General features: G+C 44.6%; 1 protein-coding gene across 3 annotated transcripts in view; it reads left to right on the forward strand.

The window, feature by feature from the left end:
* LRP4 (LDL receptor related protein 4) overlaps positions 1–16,189 on the forward strand; it is an 83,736-nt gene extending 67,547 nt beyond the window's left edge. For 2 of the 3 annotated variants that reach the window (XM_042038476.1, XM_042038477.1), the window contains exons 20-38: positions 347–548; positions 927–1,116; positions 1,366–1,497; positions 2,171–2,311; positions 3,014–3,100; positions 3,304–3,475; positions 3,558–3,720; positions 3,966–4,191; positions 5,589–5,892; positions 6,183–6,401; positions 6,712–6,846; positions 7,099–7,207; positions 7,531–7,675; positions 8,182–8,295; positions 8,598–8,721; positions 9,707–9,774; positions 10,397–10,484; positions 11,007–11,148; positions 12,904–16,189. In XM_042038476.1, coding sequence (XP_041894410.1) covers positions 347–548; positions 927–1,116; positions 1,366–1,497; positions 2,171–2,311; positions 3,014–3,100; positions 3,304–3,475; positions 3,558–3,720; positions 3,966–4,191; positions 5,589–5,892; positions 6,183–6,401; positions 6,712–6,846; positions 7,099–7,207; positions 7,531–7,675; positions 8,182–8,295; positions 8,598–8,721; positions 9,707–9,774; positions 10,397–10,484; positions 11,007–11,148; positions 12,904–13,239 — 3,097 coding nt within the window. In that variant the 3' untranslated portion in view covers positions 13,240–16,189. Of the gene's footprint in view, positions 1–346; positions 549–926; positions 1,117–1,365; positions 1,498–2,170; positions 2,312–3,013; positions 3,101–3,303; positions 3,476–3,557; positions 3,721–3,965; positions 4,192–5,588; positions 5,893–6,182; positions 6,402–6,711; positions 6,847–7,098; positions 7,208–7,530; positions 7,676–8,181; positions 8,296–8,597; positions 8,722–9,706; positions 9,775–10,396; positions 10,485–11,006; positions 11,149–11,717; positions 11,787–12,903 lie in introns of all 3 variants that reach the window. The other variant, XM_042038478.1, reaches the window with a different exon arrangement.
* Positions 16,190–17,609: the final 1,420 nt, after the last annotated feature.

Raw genomic sequence — 17,609 nt, forward strand, 5'->3', positions numbered from 1 at the left:
TTTCCTTGAGTGGATTACCAGAACACAAATGCAGCAAGAGTGTAAAGGGCTAGTGGTGTAGACTGGTAAATAATCAGTTCATTTTTAGACCTTGACCTATTACCTTGAACTTTTTCCTACACATTGTGATTAGGCCAGCCTATGGACAGTAGAAGGTATATAAATTTGAGTATGATCTTAGGAACGTTACAAAAACTGAAGGCTGGACATGAGTACAGTAATAGTCTAATGCTTCTTCCTGCTAGGGCCTGAAGGCACCAGGCTCCCTTGCTTCTCTGTAGCACTGCCTGGCTGTACTGGCAGTGAAGAAGTGTGGGCATTCACTCCTGTCTGGGCTTCTTCTCAGGTTCATGTACTGGACTGACTGGGGAGCTAACCCAAAAATTGAACGTGCTGGGATGGATGCCTCAAACCGCTTGGTGATCATTTCCTCCAACCTGACATGGCCCAATGGCTTGGCCATTGACTATGAGTCACAGCGCTTGTACTGGGCAGATGCAGGCATGAAGACCATCGAGTATGCCAGTCTGGATGGAAGCCACAGGAAGGTAAGGAAGCCGTCTTTGAGGAGCAGGCCTGGGAGCCTGAACACAAAGTGCTCATGGCTCCTGCCTCTTTTTCCAATGGAAAGGGAAATTTACAAGTCAAAGTACACAGCTGCTTTCACTGAGAGAAAAAAGCTCCCTTTTAATTTCAAACTGTGTGTGAGGGAAGTTTGAGGGCTAAGGTTGCCTCATCACTCTCCTCTTGCTGTGATTGTATGTTATGAAGTTTAGAGGGAGCAAAGGAAGCCTCTTTCCCTTAGTGACTTCATAGTCACTTATATATACTCTATATAAATATATTAGTTTTTAAAGTAATATAATATAGTATAATATAATATAATATAATATTATTTCTTGGGGGGCTGGGGGTAATCTGAGCAGGTGCTGATTGGGAACAATCTGCCTCACCCCTTTGGACTTACTCTTTATGGCGAGAGAATCTACTGGACAGACTGGCAGGCCAAAAGTATCCAGAGCGCAGATAGGAGGACTGGGCAGTCTCGGGAAACGCTGCAGGACAATCTGGAGAATCTTATGGATATTCATGTTTTCCACCGGCACAGGCCACCAGGTACAGAGCTCACCCCCAGCCCCACTGAGCTGAGAGCTTGCTCCGGCTCTGCTGTGTGGCACATCTTTTCTGCAAGGAGCTGACCTGTCAGCCCTCATTGTCTTAAGTGTCTGTATAGGATATGAGAACATGAGAATTAACTCTCAGCTTGGTATTTGAGGGCATTCTAGAATTCATTTCTATAGCTGTTGCATCCCTTTTTTGTGCTGGTGCTACTGGCTCATTGATTTCTCATCCTCTTTTCCATAGTACATACAGCATGTGAAGTTAGCAATGGAGGCTGCAGTCACCTGTGCCTTTTGGCACCTCCTCCAAAAGGTTACAGCTGTACCTGCCCTACAGGGATCAACCTGCAATCTGATGGCAAGACCTGCTCCCCTGGTGAGTCTTCTCTGTAGGATCCTCATTGCAGTTTTGTATCACAGCTACATTTTGCCTCTGCCTTGTTAGAGAACAAATTTCACTTCTATGTGCTTACCTGCTTTACCCCTTGAAAAACCCATTTGGTGCCTGTACCTTCAAACTGAGTGGGAATTACTATGGAGAAACTTACTGATAAATGGATTGATGAAGGAGACATTTTTCTTAAAATGATGTTGGACAAGTAAACCAAATGTCACATTTTTTTCCCATACTTTTGCTGTAATACTGAGGTGAAATCTTAAACTACAAGGTGCTATATTCTTTAATAGGTCTGTATACACTCCTCCTGTGAACCCTCTTTTGAGGACGGTTGAAGGCACTTGGCTTCAGGCCGTGGTACATCCACTTTTCCTCCTTAGCAGGAAAAAAGTGACTCCTGATTTCCATTTCCCACACATATTAGCAGAAGTAACTCTTCTATGAGGGTACTGCTTTTCAACTTGGATGTAAAGAAACATTAAGTGATGCTCAATAAAGCTTTTGTACACAGACTGTCCATAAGCCAAGATCTGCCTGACACACTTTCCCTTTTCCACTGAAGTAGATGTAACCTCTAGAATATTGGGTAAATGATGGCTACAGTTGACTGAACTTGCTCTTCACTAATATCTGTCCGTTTTCAACTCTGCAGGAATGACCAGCTTTCTGATCTTTGCCAGAAGGACTGACATCCGGATGGTCTCTCTGGATATCCCCTACTTTGCAGATGTTGTTGTCTCAGTCAATGTCACCATGAAGAACACCATTGCAATTGGAGTGGATTCTCGTGAAGGTCTGAACTTCTTAGTGTATCCTACTATGTTTGAAATGCAACAAGTAACTTCATATCTAAATGTCTGAGTAAAGACCCAGGCACAGATCTTACTGTAGGCTGTGGATTTGGGTGGGTTTTGGATTTTTTTCCTTGTATGTGCTGCAAATAATTAGTTTCCAGTGAGGAAAGGAATATCCTTATAGGAAAGCAGAGGACACAAACTATATGGAAAAAACTGCCTGCAATATCGAGTGGGTTTCCTGTGCATTTTAGATTTAAGAACGTTCCTCCTGCTGAGGCCTTTTATGACAGTAGAGCTGAGACTCTGGTTGTTCATATATAGTAAACATCTGATGCTGTGTTGGGTGTAAACGCTGTTGCACTGTAAGGTGGACGGTCTCATTTTGAAAAATCAGATGTGGAGCTCTACTACTAGCTGATGGTATTAGGTGTTCTTTGTCCCTGTGTGAAGGTCAGACTTTGTGTAAAAGTCCTACATATTTTGGGGAGAATTGGAACAAGAAAGTTTGCACTGTTTTATCACTCTATCTTAATAATCTTGTGCTGTTACTATTCCTGTACAATCAGATCCATTTTGAAAGGTGTAGCAGGTAGTCAGAGACCTGGATCTGTTTTTTAAGGATTTTGATGTTTGGTTGTTGGGGTTTGGTTTGGTTTTGTTCTGGGCTTTTTCAAGTTTCTCTTTCTTCTTCAACCCAGGAAAGGTTTACTGGTCAGACAGCACACTGAGGAAAATCAGTCGGGCTGCCCTTGATGGCTCACAGTTTGAGGACATCATCACTACAGGTAAGGGAGATTTTGATCTGAGCGCCTCTTGCTTCTATGCAGTATGATAAGAGAGATTCTGGTACCCTGGTAAAATACTTTTTCGGTGGAAAGGCAAGCAAAGCCTAAAGCAGTTCCCTACGAGATGGACAAGAGAAATACTAGAAGTTCCTGACTAAATTGGGAGAATAAGGAGTGACCAAAATGTTTTTCTATTTTCTCAGGTCTGTTGACTACAGATGGGCTGGCTGTGGATGCTATTGGCAGGAAGATATATTGGACAGATACAGGAACAAATCGGATTGAAGTGGGCAACCTCGATGGCTCCATGAGGAAAGTCTTGGTCTGGCAGAACCTGGACAGTCCTCGGGCAATAGCTTTATACCATGAAATGGGGTTAGTGTTGTCAAGGGATTGTCTAGGAGTTACACAGGACTTCTGATATCCTTTTCCATAATACTTGCTGACTTTTCCCCAGGTATATGTACTGGACGGACTGGGGTGAGAATGCCAAGCTGGAACGCTCTGGGATGGATGGCTCTGGACGAGTGGTGTTGATCAGCAACAACTTGGGCTGGCCTAATGGACTGGCAGTGGATAAGGCTGGGTCCCAGCTGCTCTGGGCTGATGCACACACTGAGGTCTGATTCTGTTCTTCAGTGTTGTTTGTCATTGGGTCTTTGGTAACCTGGAGGCTTCTTTGAAGCTCTTGAGCAAGTTTTCAAAAGAGCAAAGGGAATGTAAGCTTTCCTGAGAGTGTGGGCTATGGAGGGAGGGTGAACCTGAATAACATCACTCACTGAGACTGTTTCCCACTCGCTACAGTAAGTGCTAACAAGAGGAGAAGTGTTTTGAGTACGGGGTGATGTTCTACTTCTTTCTTTAGCGGATCGAGGCTGCAGATCTCAATGGCGCGAACCGCCGCACCCTGCTATCTCCAGTGCAACATCCCTATGGCCTCACTTTGCTGGACTCTTACATCTACTGGACTGACTGGCAAACTCGCAGCATTCACAGGGCTGACAAGGACACTGGTGCCAATGTCATCTTGGTGAGGGCAAACCTGCCTGGCCTCATGGACATTCAAGCTGTTGATAGGGCGCGGCCCCTGGGTAAGTTGCTCCCCAGTCTCGGCGAGTGTCGGTGGTGGCGAGGGGAGTCCTTCAGAGCTGTCGTTGGAAAGAGTCCTTTGGTGTAAAGCAGGAGTGATAGAGTGACTTCTCAAAAATCAGCTTTTCTTGTCTTCTGATCCCTTCTTTTAAAGCATCACTTCTTCCCTCTTTAATTATTTTTGCGCTCCTCCCTGTTTACGTAGCTCTGTAGGACTAGTGTTGATTACTGCATGCTTTTTGACCCCTTTGAAGCATTTCCTTCACTGGATTGCACTGACAACCTCATTCTCGCACACAGAAGAGCCACTTTCTTAGGAGAAATATGAACAAGTCATACCTTATTAGGCTTCATCAGAGTGTTCTGCCATTGGACAATTTCCCTTTTTTGACTCCAGAAGACTCTAATTCTTCTTAAACCAGTTGCTGAAATCTTATTTGAAGTTCTAGAATTATTTCCCAATCATTGCAGCCTTCATCTTCTTGCCTGCCTCTTTGCTCTGCAAAACCTCTGCTGCTTTAGTTGCTCTTAATATATCACACTGTCCAATTGTTCTGTGCCAGAGTCAATTCCTTGTTACTCTTCGGGGATCCTATAACACCCCATCTTGCCTCCTTGCTTTTCAGTGGAAGTTGCTGCTCTGTGCTGTGGCTTTATTTTGGTAGAATTTCCCCAATACATATTTCTACAGAAAACTGTGCTGCTTTTCCTGTGGTTGCTAACAGCAGAACATCACTCTTGACTGCATAACTTGGCAATGTAACTTAAAGCTGACCAAAAGCCTAGCCATCATATCCACGTTGTCTTCTTCCTGCTCCCTGCACCTGTCTTCTGGGCTTATTCCCTCCTAGTAAATGTATGCTGGGTTCTTTACAATTAAAAAAAACTTATATGACCCTAATACGTCAGGCACTTCCAGCAGGCTTCTCTGATGCCTTTGTTTACTTGCCACTGTGCGCAGCTAAGTTGAAACAGAAGCTTCTTTGTCAGCCTGGCCTCTGGTGCATTGTCTCACTATTTCCCCACAGGGTTGGATTTTTCTGTCAGCATTACCATTTGCAGCAGTAATAAAGTTCAGCTGCAGTTGCATAAATCTGTGAGCATTTGGCTGTTCCTTTTTCCTTGGGAAAATTGTGATTAGCAAGGAATGCAGGTTAAGATTTTTCTTCTAATGATCCCTCTTCTACTGAACCCGCCTGTTCTCCTTGCCAGTCATGCCCATACCTACCATGAATCTTGGAGAGAAGGGAGAGTGTCTCTGTACAAAAGGCTGTAGATTCCCAGCTAGGCTGGGACAGTAAAGATGAACTCAGCTTCTAGCAAGTTATGCATGTACGTAGCCTTTAAAATAAAACTTTGGTCTGTGGGATCCTAAAACTATGCTTCCTTGTTTCTAAAGGCTTCAATAAATGTGGAGTTCGTAACGGTGGCTGCTCCCACCTTTGCTTACCTCACCCCACTGGTTTCTCCTGTGCCTGCCCCACTGGCATCCAGCTGAAGAGAGATGAGCAGACATGTGACTCTTCTCCAGAGACCTACCTACTTTTCTCTAGCCGTGCTTCCATCCGTCGTATCTCTCTGGACACCAGTGACCACACAGATGTGCACATACCTGTCCCTGAGCTGAACAACGTCATTTCTCTGGACTATGATAGTGTGGATGGCAAGATTTACTACACAGATGTATTTCTTGATGTTATCAGGTGGGTGCCAGTCAACTGCTTGGCTGGTGCTCAGGTCACCCAGTGACTTGTGCTTAGTGTGCCAGTAAACTGGGGAGACTGAGCACTACACCACTGCTTAGACCTTCTCTTTGGTACACAGCATTATGTGTATCACTGAACTCATGCTGCAGGTGTGTTTAACCTGCTGGAGACTGGGGAAAAAAGTATTAGCAATGTAGTAGTATGCAGTGCCCCTGTGATTGATGGAGATCCAGCTTTTCCAGGAGCTGCCTGTTTTTCACTGCCATTTGTCATTGATTTCTATCCAGGCGGGCTGATCTGAATGGCAGCAACATGGAAACTGTTATTGGTCAGGGTTTGAAGACTACGGATGGCCTGGCAGTGGACTGGGTTGCCAGGAACCTCTACTGGACAGACACAGGACGCAATACCATCGAAGTGGCTAGACTGGATGGAAGCTCCAGGAAAGTGCTGATCAATAACAGCCTAGATGAGCCCCGAGCCATTGCTGTCTTTCCTAAGAAGGGGTAGGTATGAGGTTATTGGTGGGGCAGGGGGAAGGGCTGCACAGAGGCATGTTGGAAGAGGAGGTTGTGGGAGGAAGAAGAGATGTGCCATGTGCATCCGCAGGTACTAGCAAGGGGTTGACTCTGAGTGAGTTGCAGTAGTCAGGCAGACAGGGAATTTGAAGGCTGGGCAGATAGCAGTGAGAAGCAGGCTACAGGCCATATTGTCTTTTTTAACCTGAAGAATCTGGCAGTTTCACTCATAACTAAAACTTTCTTTAGGCCAAATGAAATGGTCTTTTCTTCTTACGCTTGCCTTTTATCTCTCCAGGTATCTCTTCTGGACAGATTGGGGTCACATTGCTAAAATTGAACGGGCAAACTTGGACGGCTCTGAACGTAAAATCCTGATTAACACTGACCTAGGATGGCCCAATGGATTGACTTTGGATTATGACACCAGGAGGTCAGTGAAAGATTTTCCTATACTTGCAAAGAGTTAAGGGATGTAATGAATTTTTTAGCCCTCTTAGCTTCATTTATTGGAGTAACACTGTGGGTTTGGGTTTGGTTTTGGTTTTGGGGTGTTTGGGGGGTTTCTTCTTCAGTTTTTTTTTTCACAATCCATCTTATGATTCCATGATCTTGGCCAGTAAATGACTAGAAAGTAAAGAGGGGTTGTATAGACGAAAGCTCACCTCTTTCCCTGTGCCTTCAGGATATACTGGGTGGATGCGCACCTTGATCGCATAGAGAGTTGTGACCTCAATGGGAAGCTACGGCAAGTGTTGGTCAGCCAGGTGTCACATCCCTTTGCTCTGACACAGGTGAGAAGATTTTCCTGCTGCCACCATTCTCCCTGGTGTGTTGATGAGTTTGTCCAGTGGAGTTTGAGAACAGGGAGGTGTTACAGTCTGGGGAAACCAAGATGGCTGAGAGGATAGTACTTAAATCTTCTCTGGAGCTAACAAAGGAAGTTTGTCTAAACTGTGGGGTGTAGACAGTCATCATCTTTACAATAAGAGGGTAAGGGTTTGAAAAGGCCTTTGTTTTGGGCCTTCTGCCACTGGGATATGTTTTGTATGGGTATCCTACATGACTAAACAAGCTAATAATGGCTGTGATTTTTCTTTGCTGTCTCCCTGAGCAGCAGGACAGATGGATATACTGGACTGACTGGCAAACGAAGTCTATCCAGAGAGTGGACAAATACTCTGGGCGGAACAAAGAGACAGTCCTAGCCAATGTTGAGGGATTGATGGATATCATTGTGGTTTCTCCTCAGAGACAGACAGGTAAATAGAAGGGCCTTGGTTCAGGCAAATGCTAATTGTAGACCAAAGGAACTCTAAAACCACTGCACTACTGTGGATGTCAAATAAGGATGACATCCTTTTTTATACTCAAATTATTCACACATCTTCCCTTAGCACATTCCTTGTCTGCTTGTGACTTTTCAGTCAGGTACATCTTAATGGTGTTCTGTTAGAGCTTTGATTAGCAAATGTCACTTTCTTGTTGTTCATCCAACATTGTGTTAAAACAGAAGAATGTGAGCTTTTTATTTTTTTTTTATCTGTGCAGCTGTGTTGTCTGGGCTTCTGTCTAAAGATTTCCAGTGCCTTCCTTTCAAGACTGCCCTAATCCAATCCAGTGTCTGGCTATTGTCATCACTTTCTTAGCAATCAGATGAAGGGCATATGCCAAAAACATAATAACTTGCTGGATTTCTAAGAAGTATTTCTGGCTGAGCAGGAAAGAAGGTTATTGCTCTGAGCTCCTTTTTGTTTGTTCCTTCCAGGTAGTAATGCTTGTGGAGTGAACAATGGAGGCTGCACTCACCTCTGCTTTGCCAGGGCTTCTGACTTCGTCTGCGCGTGTCCGGATGAACCAGATGGGCGGCCCTGTTCTACGAGTGAGTTTACTGAGTGTCACTTGGGCAGTAGCTTCCATAACTGAGCCACTGCTACTGCTTATGCACTGGCAACCAGAGCAGCTGAGCTCTCCAGTGTATACATTTTATGCAGAGTCATTTATTGGAAGTAAGGGTAACAGTTGTGAACAATAGGACCTTCTTCTGTCCTTTCTGCTGACAGACTGGGTTTGAGATGGGAAGGCTGCTCATATAAGCTATAGAGAGTTTTGGAAATGGCCTATAAGACTTGACCATCTGTCCCATAGAGTTGGAGTCCTGCTTATTTTTCTCTGTTGTTCTAGTTCCTGGTGTGGTGCCCCCTGGTCCAGAACCAACCAGTGTAAGTGAGAGAAGTCAAACACCACCTGCCAGACTAGGTACCTCAACAATGAAACCTCTCACATCTCTGGAAACAGTGGAAGGAAAGTAAGTGTTCTTGTTCTCTTGGAATTGGGGTGTGAAAGTCACAGCTTTTGCAAGGTGCCACGTGCAAGCCCGCGCTGGTTGCCATCATCCAAATATACCTATCCCTAGCCAAGGGAGGATATTCCAACTTCAGATTTCACATTCTTAATGGATGAAACTATTATGACAAAGATGCAGAATATTGTTGAGATGGCAAGAAAGAGCTTCAGATTTTTTCTGTCTGTTTTGTTGAAATGTGTGTGTAGGCTGACTGTGCTGAAGTGTTAAAATCCTCCTTTAGCACATGTGTCGTTCATTTGACTGATTTTTGAATCTCCTAATTTTGAGAACTCATTTCTGAGAGGAGGACAGAGGAGTCTGTTGCTTCAGTGCACTGAAACATCTCAAACTAGACCCACACAACTGAGGAAGTGGTTCCGCCCTGGGAAGAGGATAGCTTGCTTGGGACAGAACAGAATCTTTGCAGCTCTAACATTTTAAGTTGCAATGCAGGTAGTTAAGAGACTCTTTTCTGCTAATTCCCTACAACTTGCTATTTATACAGCTCAGCAAAAGAGTGGTTCTATAGTATATGGCTGAGTTATTTACCGGGCAAAATTTGCACTTTGTTGAGTATGAGTTATTGGACAGAAAGGTCTTCATGCTGACTCTGAGATATTTTGATTTTTGTTTCAGCGCTGATGCCGAAATTTTTTTCCTGATAGATATATGTGTATACCTGTGTACATGAGAGGTGAATCTAGAATGACTCAGATACAAAGATACTGCAGACTGATAATTGATATATACATGCACACCCCCTATATATATATGTATATGGTTGTCTCTTCTCTGGATACAGAATACTGAAGAAGAGTAAGGAAGACCTGTGTTTTTTAACTGGAAAGGGAGGGGATATCAGTGCTAGCCCATTCCATCCTGGTTTTTGATACCTTTGATACTGTTGATTCTACTTTCAGTAAATAACTCTCCTTCTGCCATTCAGCTGTTCTGACAAAGATGCTAGGCAAGGCTTGTGTACTCGTGCCAACGAGGCAGTGTTGGCCACTATGGGTGAGTTCCTTTTCTTTAACTCTTTGCCACCAGGGTTATTCCTCCAGATGTGCCCAGGGCATTCCAGTCCATAGTGTCTGAAACTCAAATTTCTGAAACTCAGACCTGAAATACTCAAATGCCCTCTGAGCAGAACAAAGTGCCTCTAAGGATGAACATCAGTTGTAGACATTCATTAACCTAGATGACTCTCTGGTCTGAAGAATAGTTCTGTTTTCTTTTATCCCATACCTCATTCATTGGGCTCTTCCCATTAATACAATAATAATTCCCTCTTTTTCATTGTCCCCTTTGTGTTTAGTTGAAGATGGTTGACTGGGGTAATTGCTTCCCACTGCAGGAGTAACCTGTCAGCAACGGGGTCTAACTCATCCATTACAAGCCCATTACAAAGATCTTGATGCTCCTTGGTTTGCTGGGGCCTGGGTGGGAAGAAAGTTTACTACACGTTTGGTTTCATATGAAGCCAAACAAAACCCTCTGCTAAACCTTGGTGTGCTGACATTTTAGTTTACATACTTCTGTATGGGTAAAGCCCCAGCACTAGGCATTACACCAAGGTCAATATTATCCAGTGAAATATAAGATGAGTGCATAAATTACCCTTGGTGTTCACTTTCAGGAGAAGGACTGCACGTCAGCTACATTATTGGAGGTCTTCTCAGCATCTTGTTTATTTTACTGCTTATTGCTGCTTTAATTATATATAGGTAAGTGATCTTTTTTTCTTCTCCTGGCCAGTTGTAAACTCTAGGGTTGTAGGAGAAGAAAGTTTCTGAAAGCACAAAATCTTTCTTTATTGTCATTTACAGTCCTTTTTTTCTCCATTGGAAGGAGCGCTTGATGGTTTTATTTGCAAGGTTTCAGTCCTGTGCCTCTGAAGTGTTGGTCATGCAGTTCTGAAACCTTATTGGCTAAATTTTCTGCAGAGAGCTTATGAGTTACGGACAGGGATGTGAGATAATATGTATCTCAGTAGATCTGTGAGCTCATGCGCTTTCTGACAGATAACTTCACCAGTTACTGCCAGCATAGCTTTTGTGCTTACATGGCAGTGCCTTGCTGTACTGGTAGCTAGTAAATGGACTAGTAGCTGAAGAGCCAGATGAAGCCAGCATTCTCTCTTTGAGGGACAGTGGAGATTGCTGGAGCCTTCCACTTGCTGAGCACTCAGGAACTTTGGATCCTGGCAGTAGGTTCCTGTGTCTTTTCTGACAGCTCTCTCCCTCTAGGCATAATAAGTCCAAGTTTACGGACCCTGGCTTGGGGAACCTAACTTACAGTAATCCGTCATATCGGACATCTACCCAGGAGGTGAAGATTGAATCGATTCCCAAACCAACCATGTACAACCAGCTGTGCTACAAGAAAGAGGTAAGAGCTGCTACTAAGGACATGGGAGCCCAGCTTAAGCTGCTGTTGAGTATTACAGGCTTCACTAAGTGGAAGGATTGCAACTTGTGAGCATTTACTTCTAGGACATAGGAGGACAGCTTCAGTGAATTGTTCAGACTGCTATGGAGGTCAACCAGCAGCACTTCTTCCCCAGTGAGCTGTAGTGAATTTGGCCTGTCTTTAGATCACTGCTTCTTACCCACTTCCACAATGTCTTGTATTTCATTTACATTGGGTGCTGGCCCTCAAAAGTACATGAGTCAATTGGAATTGTCTTCCGTGGATACAGGTCCTGGTTAGTGACTGTTGCACCAAGGTTGCTTTGGACACTTATATGGGGAACCAGGCAGTCAGAAGGGGTTTGCTAACAAGAATGTAGCTCCTGGGTGTGCACTGCCTGGAAGGGTTGGGAGAGAGGAAAAAAATAGAGCCCTTATTAAATAGAGCATTTTAAAGGCCCTTCAGAGGTCCGTACTTTGTGCCACAGGATGGAGACAGTTTAATATAATATCTTGCAGCACTTAGTTTTTCCTCTCTTTTCTCCTCAGAAGCTTTCTTATCACTCAGATAGCTTCTCATCTTCCCTCTTCTGATTTCCGTCCACATCCTCACGTCAGGTATCACTGCTCTGTGTGTTTGATCCTGCCTCCCTCACTCAAGCTCTATTGTGTGGCTCAAGCACTGTCTGTACTAATTGCTCTTTCTTGGTTTCCCCCCTCCCCCCCGGCTTTTATGTCCTTAAACTAGCTCTACTGTCTTCAGGAAGGTATAAGTAATTTTCTATGGCAGATTTTTTGGTCTGGGCTTTGGCTACTCATACTCAGTGAGATTTGGAAAAGGTAATTTCTGTTAGAACTATTTATGATTATCTGTTAGATCACTTAGTTCCTCTAGCAGGGATTACAGATTTACACAGGGAAGAGTTTTCCCTTACTGTTTTCCAAAGGTACTATCCAATAGATTTCCCAAACTTTCAAGCCATTTTGGCCTTATCTATTAAGGATAAGATAGGATTATTTATCTGGGAATTTAAATCCTTTCCACTTTTCTGTTAATTCCAATGTTCCTTGATATACACAGATGTGTATTTCCCCACTCCCTCCACTTTCTCCTCAGGGATAGATCAGATGCTCCTTATTTGTTGGTGAGCCAAGTTAGACAGATTTCAATACTTTAATCTCAGTGTGGTCCCTTTAGCCTCTGATCATTTTGCTTGTTTCCCTATAATCTCCTTACCCTGTGTCACTGTGAGACTTGGACTCAATAGCAGTATTCCAGCTGTGCTTTACTGAGAGGCGAATCTAGAATGACTCAGATGTAAAGATGTTGCAAACCTTGAATTGATTCCCTGCCTACTTTTACCATGAGGTTTTCTGTCTGTTTCTGCTTCCCATTTTGTTTGGTGAGGTTTTTTTCCTTCCTTTCTAGGCTCAGTGTTTTCACTCTCTTCTGTCAGGGAATATGTATAGTTGAATGAGGAGAGCAACCTCATCCTCATTCCACTTCCATGACTGAAGACTCACGGAGTTTGAAATGAGAGCTCTTGCAGGGAGGACTCGTCTGGGGGTGGTAAAGAACTAAAGGTGTTGTGCCATTGTGGCAGTTAAAGCCAGTGGCTGTTTACATGGAGGTCCAGCTTTTTGTCTGCTTCACTGTCTTCATTCCAGCTCTGCATTGCTCTTTGCCATATTTTTCCATAGATGTATTTTTTTCATTAATCTGTCTTCTCCCTAGACTGGTCCTGACCATAGCTACACTAAGGAGAAGATCAAGATTGTGGAGGGAATATGCCTTTTATCCAGTGATGATTCCGAATGGGATGACCTTAAGCAGATTCGGAGCTCCCGTGGAGGGATCCTCCGGGACCACGTCTGCATGAAGACGGATACGGTCTCTATCCAGGCCAGTTCTGGTTCACTGGATGACACTGAAACTGAGCAGCTGCTACAGGAAGAACAGTCTGAATGCAGCAGTGTTAACACAGCAGCAGCCACTCCTGAGCGGCGTGGCTCACTCCCAGACACAGGCTGGAAACACCAACGCAAGCCCTCCACAGAGAGCGAGGTGTAAAGCACATGTGACTTTGGAAACAGTCGTACCCTCCCTACCCTCTGCTCTGCACAAAAAAGACAGGACTCTGCCTGCCTGGCAAGGAAGGGCGCAGAGACCAGCCTCTCTCACAAGGGCCCCGAGACTGGGACTGCCTTTCAGCAAGGAGCTTGGGCAGCTGTATTGTTGTGGTTGGAGAAGGAGGATGGGTGGGTTGGTTGGAACCCAGAGACTCTTTTGACTCATTTTCACTGTCTGTGGTTTATTTATATGTTCCCTTTTCCTGGAAGCTGCCACGTTAACTTTTGCAATGACTCCTCTGGCCTGAATCTGGTTCAGAGTCTCTGTTCCCTGGCAACCTGCAAGTCCTGTGCCATCCAGCTCACGGTCAATGCCCATGAAGAGAGCAGAGCTGCCTCATTGCTGGCTCCTGGTCACAGAGTCATTCCAGCACTAGCAGCACTCTTCGAGGCTTTGTGTTGAGGGGTCTCTGACTTGAGAGAGGTCTTAGTATAGATGGGATATACTTTGGGGCTCAAGAGGACACTGAAATAGCATCAGGTCACCTTGTAAAGGCATAAAGAGGGTAACCACAGTTGCCAAGACTCACTTCATGAGAGCATCACTGCTTACTTTTGTATCTGCTACTAAAAATTTCAGTTAATGCTCAGATTGGAGCACTGTGTCTGTTGCTGGCAGTGGACACTGCTCCTGTTCTCCCCTCTCCTGTTAAAATATGTTTCTACTCTGGAAAAACAAGAGTCAGCCAATGGCCCTTTCAGAACTGTTCCCTGTGGGTACTGGAGTCTGAGTGCTGAACTTGAGACAAGAAGAGATTGGTATTTCACTCAGCTCTACAGAGCTAATGGGAGGAAATGGACCTCATCAAGACCTAAATTTTACTGATCTTTGCATAACTGATAAATAAAAAAAGAAAAAGAAAATTTGCTAGGTCCCCCCTAGTCCCAATTCTGCAAGGTCCCAATTATTTTGGCCTTTAGGACCTTTGATTACCGTAATAAGGGAAAAGAGAATTCCTAGGTCGAGTCCTTCCCGGGGGAATGCTCAGTGCTGACAGTTAGGAACTGCTTTATTACTAGGCTGAGCCCATTTGACCTAGAATGGGAGACAATAATCAGGGAGCTGCAAGGGCCATTTTAAGATCAGATAGTATTGCACTTTAAGTTCTTCTGTTACCACTAAATAGCTCTCCTTGCTAAGTAGTTTTTCCCATCAGCTGCATGAGCTTCAGTTGTTTTCTGGCCTCCAAGGCTCTTACCCTTTAGGGAATGTCATCCTACCCTTGCAGCCAAAATCCAGCAGCATTTGGAGCATGCTCCCAAGGACTATTGCCACCTTTTCACATTCTCTTGTCATCTGTTTGTTCAAAATATAGAAGAGAAAATATTGCTTGACACTTCTTCAAAAACAAAATTTATATTAACCCCTCAAGTCACATGGTGAAATATTAAGCATTAAGCCAGATACTTGGAAGCAGAACTTCCCAGTGAAGAATTTCTCACTGCAAACTTTGTAACCTCTTTATCGCCTGGATAGAGGTCAAGTACATTCCCACCCATGGTGTAAAGAGAGCAAAACATACATCAGGGGTATGGTTCAGAGGTAGGGGGTGGGCACATCTCCCATGCAATGTTTTTTTCAGGTAAAAAGAAAGGAGAATTGTCCTACTCTGCTCTAGCCTTGTTTATATACTAACAGGCCTGCTACTCCTGAAAAACACAACAGTTGCCAGTGGTTTGGCTGTACTTTTCACAGCAGAGGTAGCTTTGTAGATAGGGGAAGGTTGCAGCTTTGACCTGGCTAGGTGGCTTGAAACTCTGTCCATAACTGCACCATTGGGCTGACAGGTGTATATTCCTGTGGAAAATGAACTGGAGCTAAGGCTTGGAAATTTCCCTGTGTTAATGTGGGACTCTTCCCTATTCCCAGAGGGATTTATTTTTATTTTTTTTAATTAGATTTTTATTTAATTATTTATTTGATTGACTCCAGCCTGGGAAGCATTGTTTTTGTTGGGCAGAGGCACTTTTGGATTGAGGTGTGGACTTGACTGGGAAGTGAGAAAGGAGTGCATATCACTGACATGGACCCTGCCCATCTAAGCCACTTCACGCAGGGACAACACCAGAGGGCTGAGGCATAGGCAGAACATCGATTTGAGCAGAAACCACATGTAGGGGCAGGGGCATCAGGGCTGGGAGTGGGGAGATTGAGGAGGAAGGCTCTGACTTACAGAAGAGCAGGGTTTCTTTGGGTTTTGGAATGGGTTGGGGTTTTTTTTCCCCCAATAGCTTATGTAACTGTGCACCAAAATCCTGAGGTGGGACAGGGGTGAAGGGAAACATCTGCCCAGACCTGTCACTTAAGTCAGCCTGTCAGAGTAATTGCTGCCCAAGTCACAAGTGTGGAATGGAAAAACAGTCTTTTCAACAATTCATGGTGCTTGTGATCTCCACCTTGATCAATATCTCTGCTGCTTCTTAGGAGAGACCCTGCGCATTCCAGCCTAACAACCATTCATAACTGCTCTCTGCTCCCTTCCTCAAATGATTATGGTGAAAAGGAGCAATAAAATGTCACACAGCCTCCTCTACCAGTGAGGTGGGCAGAAATACATGTCTTTTTCCTAGAGACAGCCCCAGTGAGATGCTGCCTTGGGGATGCATCATGGGTCCCCGTTCTGGGGAAGAGAAGATCCTTGTTGCACTTAGGATGTTAAGAATGTAGAAAGGCTACTGGAGGATGATCTCTTGAGCACTGATTTACTATGTAAAAAGCAAACCTCTCTCCTATCTGTCCTGAGCTAACGTCAGTGATTTCCGTGTGTTCCTCTGTAATGGTTTTAACGTTACTCACTGGAGACATTGGATTTTCTGGAGTTATTTAACCACTGTGTTCAGTATTTTAGGGGTTGATGATAATTTAATATAAATTTAGCTTTTCTTAACCACTCTGCCTGGCTTTTGGTTGTGAATCATGCATGTTATTTGGACTCCCCTTTGAATGAGGAACTCCCAAACTTGTTCAGACAGAACCTCAACTTCGCTTCATTTGAGAGGAGCAAGAAGGTAGGAACAGATTCAGGTTCTTAGGAACCTGATTGTAGCATACACTGCACCCCTATGGCTTTGAATCAAGGGCCCAATGTCTACACTCACTTTTGCAGATTTCTTTACATACGTAATATCTCTCACTCTGCCCTGCCTTGCTTTTTTCCCCCCCTCTTTAACATGGCAACAGCAGAAGGGATTGTTCTTTCTGGCGTGTATTAGGATTGTAGAGATCTCAAGCCTCTGTCGAGTGGAAAATAAAGCTCTGAAGAAGAGCTGGTTTTTCTTTCTGTAGGGGGTTTTGCTTAGGCTTCTGTTGCCTTTTTTTATAACCAAGAGTTTAAATAGTGCAAAAGGCTGAGTAATGAATGAAACATCCACTAATAACTGACACTGCAGTACTGGTGCCAGTCTTGTAACACATTCTGTCCCTTTCTGATGAACTCCCTAAAACATTTTAAACAACTGTATTCCTGCTCATTTCACAATTGAAGCACAGTGCAGAAGCCATTTCAGTCAGATCATGAAAAAATTGTCTCACTTTCAAAAAACTGATGGTGCTTACATGGCATGGTAGGGAGAGAGCAGTGTAAGATTAATTGCAGTTGCATGCATGGCACTCTGCTGTCCCTTGTCTTCTATTCTGATTACCCATAAAAATTTTTCCTTCAATTTCTTAAGCGGAAGTGAAGAAACAAAGGAGCAAAAACTCTGTGCTCCAAAAACAGTTCACAGAATAGGCCAGGTTGGAAAGGACACAGTGGGTCATCTGAGCCAACCTCCCTGATCAAGCAGGGTCACCCCAGAGCACTTGGCACAGGATTGTGTACAGACAGATCCTGTGTTCTCCAGTGAGGGAGACTCCACAACTTCTCTGGGCCATCGTCCAGCACACCCACGTAGTGGAACTGCCTGCCTATCTGTTTCTGCCCACTGCCTCTAGTCCTATTGCTTGGCACCGCCAAGCAGAGCCTGGCTCTACCTTCTGATACTCTCCCTTGAGATACTGATAGACAGTGATGAGCTCCCCTATCAGTCATTTCTTCAGTTGCTGCTTTGCAAACTCAATGACCATAGGAAAGAGAAGGCCCACTCTTCTGTAATAGGATCTTCGCCAAAGGTAAATCAATCAGCTCCGAGATGCTTTAGCCCTTTGCTAAAGGGGTCCTGCGGCCTGACGCGGCTGTTTCAGGGCCAGCGCCTCCCTCCAGGCACTGCTCCAGCTGCAGCGGCCCCGGCAGCCCCCCCGCCCCCTCCCCTGGGGACACGGCGGCGGCCGAGAGAGCGGGGGGGAGGCGTGCCGGTGCTCACCGAGCGGGG

The sequence above is a fragment of the Corvus kubaryi genome, unplaced genomic scaffold (genome assembly GCF_017639235.1).
Source record: "Corvus kubaryi isolate FWS band 111438036 unplaced genomic scaffold, C.kubaryi_AGA036_p1.0 37392, whole genome shotgun sequence".
Classification (NCBI taxonomy): domain Eukaryota; kingdom Metazoa; phylum Chordata; class Aves; order Passeriformes; family Corvidae; genus Corvus; species Corvus kubaryi.